Source organism: Microtus ochrogaster, unplaced genomic scaffold (genome assembly GCF_000317375.1).
Source record: "Microtus ochrogaster isolate Prairie Vole_2 unplaced genomic scaffold, MicOch1.0 UNK31, whole genome shotgun sequence".
Classification (NCBI taxonomy): Eukaryota; Metazoa; Chordata; class Mammalia; order Rodentia; family Cricetidae; genus Microtus; species Microtus ochrogaster.
Window position 1 is genome coordinate 191,245 of NW_004949129.1, and position 8,810 is coordinate 200,054.

Sequence of the window (8,810 nt, forward strand, 5' to 3'; positions counted from 1 at the left end):
GCTTTATTTCGTCTCTACTCGAACATGCCTGAGAGACAGCAATGTTATCCCCACATCTCAGAGAAGAAAGCCGAGGCTCCCCAAGGTTGAGCAGCTTGCCCTGACTCCAGGCTGCTCTCTTGTGGCTAACTATGTGTCTATCAGTTGCTGGGGGCTCTGTAACGGACCCTCTGTCTTGTCAGGCTCCTTGGACCCCCTCACCTTGCAGCTCTCAGAGCTGCCTCTTCCTTCTCCAGCCTGGGAATCCCTTGGGGAGCTTGTAAAAGAGTCCCAAGACCAGGCTTGTCCTGGGCGATGCTGAAGCAGGGGTTGGGGCAGAGAAGGAGTCTGTGTAAGGCTCTGTTGGGTTTGGGAACCGCTGCGCATTGAGGTGTGGCATTGGCCAATGGTGTTTCCTGGCCAATTCAAGCGGGACATGACTTCATACCTGAGAAGGGGTGGGGCGAAGGGTAGAGATGGGGGAGGAGTTCATTGCCTTGGAAGGGTGCCAGCTTGACTGGACTCGGTGCCTGCCACCTGTAGCTTAGTGGTCCTGGTTCTGACAAATCTGGCATGAATATGGGTCACTGTCACAGAGGAAGTGTCCCGCCTGCTCCTCTGCTATCTCTGACCGCCGGAGGTCACAGTCTTGCTCTGCCAAGACCAACCCTTCAGAGGGCCAGAAGCAACAGGGCAGCCTCGCTCTTTATAGTTATATAGTGATATTTTATTTATGTATTAATAAATAAAGCTTGCCTGCAGATCAGAAAAGCAAAACAGCCAAGCCACCAGAGAAATCTTACCTCTACCAAGGCTGGGTGACTGCAGACTGAGCCCCGAGCCTCTGTCTCCTCCTGTTTTAGTCCCCTTTAGTGCTGGGATTAAAGGAGTGTGACTCCCTGGTACTGGGATTAAACGTGTGAGCTGCTACCACCTGGATCTGTTTCTGCATTAATTTTGTGTAGCCCATGGTGGCCTTGAATTTACAGAGATCTATCTGTCTCTTTCTCCCAAATTCTGGGATTAAAGGTGTGTGACACCATGGCCTGACCTCCAATGACTTAGTTTTACCCCCTGATCCGGAGAGAGAGAGAGAGAGAGAGAGAGAGAGAGAGAGAGAGAGAGAGAGAGAGAGAGAGAGTTGGTATGAACCTTAGCTTGGCAGTTGATGCTGGGTTTGAGCTGTCTCCTTTAATGCTGTTAACATAAATGTTCAAACATTTTACCTCTGTAGTTGGAGCTCAGTGACTTTCGGTGACCATGACACCCAGTTACAATCTCAAGGGAGATGGGTCTGTTGTTGGACATGAAATCCAAGCCTATCCAGACATCAACAGACTGTTCCCCCAAGATTTTGAGATCTTTGTTTTTTTTGCCAATTGTATTTAGTATTCAGTTCCCCCTTCCAGGTCTTCTCCCCTAAGTAGATATTTCAGCTTTGCTCTTATTAGACAAGAAGTTTGCTTCAGAAGGGTCTGGCTAAACCAGCTTCCCAAAGACAGAACAGAGGGAACATGGGTGGGCCAGATCAAGGCCCTGAAACAGAGTGTAAAGATAATGGTGGTGTCTGATTCCAGATGGGCTAGTTCAGGGCCCCCGAAACAGATATAAGAGATAATGGGTGGCTGGGCGGTGGTGGGAGGCAGAGGCAGGCAGATCTCTTTGAGTTCGAGATCAGCCTGGTCTATAAGAGCTAGTTCTAGGACAGTCAGGGTTACACAGAGAAACCTTGTCTCGAAAAACCAATTAAAAAAAAAGAAGATTATGGGTGATAGTGGGCCCTGCCAGTCAGATTATGTTAAAGCAACTTGGAGAGTTGGTTGCCAGGGGAGCCTGTGCTGAGGTTTGTTCCTCTTTACCCTAGTAAACGTTTCACTTTAGAGGTGCTTAAACCCTTAAGTGTATTTTTGCATATTATACATAGACTTACACTAAATTCTGGACAAAGTGGGCTTCTGAGAAAAGCACACCCCTTTCCTAGAAGTGTGCACTCTGGGAGCTAGCACCTAGCCCATGACAGAGTGGAGGAGAAAACATGAGCCCCCTGCCTTCCAGGGTGGAGACTGTTGCTGCTCAGTCCAGTCCCCTCTTGTCTACTTTCTTCCTTACTTGTTCTGACCAAACTCGTTACTGCTTGATCTACCAACGTGTCCCATTTGGATCCTTCTCTTCCTGAAGCCCAAGACTGGAGACTATTTCTGGGGTCAAGACCAAAGAAGAGGGAGACCCGTAGAATATTTTAGCCTCTGGTTGAGTGGTCAATAGATCACAATGAGTTATGGTAACAAAACCCAAAATTTCCTGCCCTAGCAGAGCTCAGCCTCAGTCAAGCCCCTTTGGGTTCTTGTCCCTTCAAGAGAGAAATGATGGGGTGAGGACAGAGTTCAGTGTCATGGGCCTTGTCTCATGGTATCCAAAAGACTGTCTTTGGGTCAAGACTCCGTTCTTCTTCTCAGGCCAAGACTGTGCCTGCAGTGGCCAAAACTCCTACTAAACACTATAGGGAGGTAGGTGACACTTAGACATACTTGCTCCTTGCCTGAAAAGTTCATGGGAGCCTGCAGAGTTCTGACTTTGTGGCTATAAACCTAGTGGCAATGGTTGGCTTTCACCTCTTTCTTGTTCTTCCGTAGTCCTACAAGGTCAACTTAAGGACCAACAAAAAGATCTGAATTGAGAGGTGCCAAGAGAGAGGTTTGGGATGGTGGAGTCTTCAGGGGCTGATGTGCTGGGGGCCCCCTGAGCTTCCTGTGTTCTCACGCCTTCATGTGTCGATCGACGGAAGGGATGACACCCACCTCGGACCTGCTTCTCAGAACTGTGTGGCAAGTGTGGCAGTATCCCTGAGCAGTACAAGGAACAAGACAGTGGTGCCCACTAGGTGAACAAAGCCACCAACCCAGCCTGGAACTGTAGCCACCAGAAAGATGCTGGGCGGCTAGCTCCTGGGCAAGATGGTTTGGTTTCCGCATTGGGACTCTGAGGTCCATGGTGGGGTGGGGTGGAGCCGAGGTAGGGGCGGGGAGACACAAACAGTATTAGGAACAGGATGGGATTTCCTCCTACCGTAGCCCACTACAGATCTCAGTGCGGACCCTGAGTAGGTGAGGGCAGGAGGTGGCGTGGAGGCGCTGTGTGCTGGGAACGAATGTTCTCTAGGTGCAGGGTCTTACGTTAGGGACCAGGGTATGGAGGTGGGTGTGGAAGGCAGCTAGGATCAAAAGAAGAGTGAAGAGACTGGGACACTGAGGTAGGGTCCTCCAGGCATGCTTCTTTGTGATTGTTATGTGTCCTGCAGCTCCTCTGGACAAGATCTTCCCGTACCGGGCAGTGAGTGAGAGGCAGGATGGGTGTGTGGCTTCATAGGGCATGGTTGCCATGGTGTACGCCGCTGTGAACATTCTGGTGTCTAAAAGACAACCTTCAAAACTAAATTAGACCCCATGGCGAAGGGAACCCTTTGATTTTTAGAACTAGGAAGAACTGTGCTACCCAGCCCAGACTTGTCCTTGTGGGGCGAAAGCCGGCAGAGAGAGGGGAGGTGAAGGCTTCGGGCTTCACAATGAGGAACTGAACTCTACAGCATGGCGGGTAGGAATCCCACGACAGCATCCCAGGACAGTCTGGGATAGCATCAATGGGGCTCCTGCCACCCGAGGTTCTCACTGTAGGGCAGGGAGGCTTGAGCGTTGACTCACTGCCTGAGGACGCAGACTGCCTGCATCAAGGCCTCACTGTTGCTGTCCCCTCGGGCTCCAGGAACAGAAGCCGATTCCTGGCCACACAGCCTGAGTCAGGACTAACTCTGAATTGTGTGTTTTTCTCCCGGCCCCACACCCCCAGCACTGGGTGGGAACTCTGAGCCAGCACATGGAGGGGAGGGAGAGTCCACCCTGGGCTGAATAATCCAGAGTGGGGAGTCGGACGGGACTGAGTGACGAAATCCAGAGGGGAACCCAGAGTCAGCAGTCGCGGGGCCCCGCCTTCCCCAGGCGCATATAAAGGAGCCTGGTGTCTGAGGCTCACACAGCATCTACATCCTTCCTGAGCTCTTCTCTCTTCCTGCTCGCTGACTTGCACACGCTCTCACCTTCCTCAACATGAGCACCTGCAGCCGCCAGTTCACCTCCTCCAGCTCCATGAAGGGCTCCTGTGGCATCGGTGGTGGCTCTAGCCGCATCTCCTCTGTCCTGACTGGAGGATCCTGCCGGGCTCCCAGCACCTATGGGGGCCTGACAGTCAGCTCCTCTCGCTTCTCCTCTGGGGGAGCCTGTGGCATGGGAAGCAGCTATGGTGGGGGCTTCAGCAGCAGCAGCAGCAGCTTTGGGGGAGGCCTTGGTAGTGGTTTTGGTCGTGGTTTCGGTGGTGGCTTTGGTGGTGGCTTCGGTGGTGGCCTTGTTGGTGGTTTTGGTGGTGGTGATGGTCTTCTGGTGGGCAGTGAGAAAGTGACCATGCAGAACCTCAATGACCGTCTGGCCAGCTACCTGGACAAGGTGCGTGCCCTGGAGGAGGCCAACACTGACCTGGAGGTGAAGATCCGTGACTGGTACCAGAGGCAGCGGCCCAGCGAGATCAAAGACTACAGCTCCTACTTCCACACCATCGAGGACCTGAGGAGCAAGGTGGGTGGCTCTAGCGGATGAAGCGTTGAGAGACTAGAATTGCTGTGGTCTTTAGGAAGCCACTTCTAGAGAATCTGATTCATAAACAAGAAGACTAAAGACTTTGGAGGCTAATGGGCAGAGTTAGCCAGAGAAGTGGCCGAGGGTCTCTCTTGAACATTCCAGCTTCAGCTGGAACTGAGACCCTGACTCTTAGTTCTCTTGGAGCTACTTTGTGTTGAGTGCTTAGCTCTTTAACTTTGGGCCCTGGATGGAGGTGGTGGTAGATCTTAGTGCACCCTGCATGTCCAGAGTTGGGTGAAGTAACCAGTTGTTTGAGGAAGATGTAGGAGCTGACCTGCCAGGTGGGTGATCACTGGGTTTGGGGAAACTCCTTTACCCCCCTCTGCCCATCTCCCTTGAGCAGAGAGTGCCTGGCTGGCTGCTCAGACCTCCTATCTTTGCATTCCTGCTCTAGATCGTTGCGGCCACTCTGGCGAATGCACAGCCCATTTTGCAGATCGACAATGCCAGGCTGGCAGCTGATGACTTCAGGACCAAGTGAGCAGCCTTTATGCTGGCCAGAGGGCAGAGGGTAGGGGAAAAGAGTTGGGCTGTCCATCTGCAACTCTGATCTCTGTCCTCCCAGGTATGAGCATGAGCTGGCCCTGCGCCAGACTGTGGAGGCCGACATCAATGGCCTGCGCCGGGTACTGGATGAGCTGACCCTGGCCAGAACCGACTTGGAGATGCAGATTGAGAGCCTCAAGGAGGAGCTGGCCTACCTGAAGAAGAACCATGAGGAGGTGGGGCTGCTTCTGGGTTTGGGGATAAAAGGCTTGTTTGGTGAGGTTCCTAGGAGAACTGACCACCCCCTTGTGATCTTTCCTAGGAGATGCTTGCCTTGAGAGGTCAGACCGGTGGGGACGTCAACGTGGAGATGGACGCAGCACCCGGTGTGGACCTGAGCCGCATCCTGAATGAGATGCGAGACCAGTATGAGCAGATGGCGGAGAAGAACCGCAGAGATGCTGAGGCCTGGTTCCTGAGCAAGGTGGGACTTACCTTCCCCATATCCTCCAGGACTCCTGGACAGGGAGACTTGGGAGAGAGCCTCACACCTCCTCCTTTCTTCTGTCTCAGACTGAGGAACTGAACAGAGAAGTGGCCTCTAACAGTGAGCTGATACAGAGCGGCCGCAGTGAGGTGTCTGAGCTCCGCAGAGTGTTCCAGGGCCTGGAGATCGAACTGCAGTCCCAGCTCAGCATGGTATGAGGGATCCCACCCCAGGCGGATCCTAGTCACCATCTCCCAAGAGGGTCGCCATCCACCTCCCCTTTCCTTTTCATGGGAATGAGACAGGGACAGTCGTGGTACACATGATAGAGATGGAGAAATTGAAGCCAGGATGTTGGGAAAGCATCTCTCCAATTTGTCTCTTCCAATTACCCCGGCTGGGGTCAAGATCCATGTGCCTGTCAAAAAAAATGTGCCCAGACAGTAGGGCAGAGACACAGTGACCATCGCCACCGACCTTTCCGCTTTCCTTCACTCACAGAAAGCATCCTTGGAGAACAGCTTAGAAGAGACCAAGGGCAGATACTGCATGCAGCTGTCCCAGATCCAGGGTCTGATCAGCGGCGTAGAGGAGCAGCTGGCTCAGCTGCGCTGCGAGATGGAGCAACAGAGCCAGGAGTACAATATCCTGTTGGATGTGAAGACAAGACTGGAGCAGGAGATCGCCACTTACCGCCGTCTGCTGGACGGCGAGGTTGTCCAGTGAGTTGGCTCTTCGTCCCTGTTCGCAGCACCTCTGCCCCTGGGACTCCTAGCGTATCTAACTCTCTCATTTCTTCTCCCCATCCCAGCAGCTCCTCCTCCCAGCACTCCTCTGGCCAGTCCTATTCTTCCCGAGAAGGTAAGGCTCCTGGAGTCCACAGCCCAACTCTGTGGTATAAGGGCCAGAGCCCTGGGCCTCCCTTTCCCTACCCAGCAGCTTGCTTAGCTCCCAGAGCCCACCTCACTTTCTGTTTCTCTTTTGCAGGCTTCTCCTCCTCTCACCAGCCCCGGTCCATCCTTAAGGAGCAAGGGTCATCCAGCTTCAGCCAGAGCCAAAGCCAGAGTTCCAGGAACTAGCCTGCTTCACTCAGAGCCTCCTGGCCCATGCCAGCGTCACATCCTAGAGGCCTGAGCCAGGACCCTGTTTTCTTAGCGCGGACCCCAGCTGTCTCCCCTCCCCTCTGCTGGTAATGGGCTAATAAAGCTGACTTTCTGGTTGATGCAAACTTGTGTGATCTCTTTGTCTAAGCCAATGGGAGAGGGATTAAAGGGGGCTCCCAGGAACTCCTCTGGGGTCCACACACTTAAAGAGATGCAGAGAACTGATTGTGTTTCAGAAGATCTTCCGGGAGGTTTCCAGAGGTTCTCCGTGGCATCAGGGGTGGTGCTGGTGGATGAGGGGGCATACAAGGTGGGAAGATATTCACTAGTGTGGATGGCCACGGTGTGAGGCCTTCCACAGAGGATCTTTAACAATCTTCTTCTAGGGCCCCTGTCAGACAGGTCTAGTTAGGGACATTTTAGGGTTAAATACTCCTGGGATTTGGGGAAGTTCGTGTGTGTGCATTAAAGATAACAGCACATGGCACCTGGAGGTCCACTCCAGGTCTTCGGTCTGGCTACAGCTCATGTCGTTCTATGAGCCCCATCCCACCTGTCCAGGTAGTTCTCTCCAAAGATTCCTAAATTTGAGCCCTGAACTCCAGGGTTGTGCTTCAGAGTAACTCTTCGACACATAAATGAATACCACAAGTGTGCTTCTGAGCTCACACTCATGTGAGCACACACACACACACACACACACACACACACACACACACACACACACAGTGATTTTGGTATTGAAGGGAAGGCAGAGCCTTGGGATGGCGTCACAGCCAGGAACAAAATCTCTTCTCCTAGTCTGTCTTCACCTTTTTCGTTCTGAATGTTGTTGAATTCCTGGGAAACATCTGCTGCCCATGCCTTCCTCCCCATCTCTTCCTCCCCATCTTCTCTCATCTCCACAGCTAATACCATTTCCGTAGCCGTTCCCCCTCTCTCCCAGGAACTGGGTGTAGGTGTCTCTTTCCATCCGTCCACTCCCAGTTTCTACCAGGGATCCCTTTGTACAAGAACCTGCTCCAAGTCAGGAAAACGGAGCTCAGCACTCCCTTACTCAAGGGCCCGTGATGGTTTTCTCTTGTACTCAGCCCTTCCCTTGACTCCCATGAGTCAAGTCTTCCTGACTAATTGCATGGTCCACACCTCTCAGGCACTGTTCCTTTTGCCTGGCTGTCTTCCAGAATTAGAAGGAAAAAAGTTAAGTATGTATAGTAGCATAATGTGTATGTGTGTATGTGTGCCCACATGTGTGTATATGAGTGTGTGTGTGTTCCACTTGTGTGTAGAACAGCCATTCCCCAGCTGGCTCCTAACACCTTCCCGACCTTCCATTTTCAACCTCGGCCTCTTTCTTTTTGGTATTTTCTTCCTTATTTTAAAATGCCAATCTCCTACTTCATTTCTGGATTGCTCAGCTTCATCTTTTAACCAGATGCTTCCTCGTCTGTCTGAAGGATGAAGATGTACTTCTTGCCGGGCGATGGTGGCACACGCCTTTAATCCCAGCACTTGGGAGGCAGAGGCAGGCGGATCTCTGTGAGTTCGAGATCAGCCTGGTCTACAGAGCTAGTTCCAGGACAGGCTCCAAAGCCACAAAGAAACCCTGCCTCGAAAAACAAAAACAAAAAAACCAAAACCAAAACCAAAAACAAAAACAAAAACAAAAAACAACAACAAAAAAAAGATGTACTTCTTATATGGCATGGACCTTCTCCATTTTCTGAACAGAATCAAAGTTTCAGTTAGAGAAACGTTTACATTATTGTGACTATATGTTATTCATAGTCAAATCCCGTTTTTATAGTATATTAAGTTTCCTTGGATTAAACATTTTTAACCCAATTTGTTTAGATTTTCTATGTACATATCATTCACTTTCCCCCTGATTTACTGTTGAATATATGTATCCTCTTAATGAGTTAACACTGTGGGATTTCTATCAATGTCATATTGAAGGTATCTTTCCAGGGGTCTTCTGTCCTGTTCCAATCTGCTATGTGAGCTCTCCCTCCCTCCTTCTCTCTCTCTCTCTCTCTCTCTCTCTCTCTCTCTCTCTCTCTCTCTCCC

General features: G+C 51.6%; 1 protein-coding gene across 2 annotated transcripts; it reads left to right on the forward strand.

Moving 5' to 3' along the window:
• Positions 1–4,079: 4,079 nt before the first annotated feature.
• Krt16 (keratin 16) lies at positions 4,080–6,716 on the forward strand. Of its 2 annotated transcripts, none has more exons than XM_005368209.2 (8): positions 4,080–4,601; positions 5,059–5,141; positions 5,230–5,386; positions 5,473–5,634; positions 5,724–5,849; positions 6,139–6,359; positions 6,449–6,498; positions 6,625–6,716. In XM_005368209.2, exons 1-8 carry the CDS (start codon positions 4,080–4,082, stop codon positions 6,714–6,716), a joined length of 1,413 nt encoding a protein of 470 aa, XP_005368266.1. The 2 variants fall into 2 exon arrangements, with proteins under 2 accessions (XP_005368266.1, XP_005368267.1); XM_005368210.2 differs by having other exon boundaries at positions 6,452–6,498.
• The last annotated feature ends 2,094 nt before the right edge of the window (positions 6,717–8,810 follow it).

What these genes read in the sequence shown, in the direction of transcription:
- Krt16 (XM_005368209.2), top strand. Translation starts at nt 4,080, where the DNA reads ATGAGCACCTGCAGCCGCCAGTTCACCTCCTCCAGCTCCATGAAGGGC. An exon ending in TGAAGAAGAACCATGAGGAG is followed by an intron (nt 5,387 to 5,472) that starts GTGGGGCTGCTT and finishes GATCTTTCCTAG; the next exon opens with GAGATGCTTGCCTTGAGAGG. An exon ending in GTCCTATTCTTCCCGAGAAG is followed by an intron (nt 6,499 to 6,624) that starts GTAAGGCTCCTG and finishes TCTCTTTTGCAG; the next exon opens with GCTTCTCCTCCTCTCACCAG.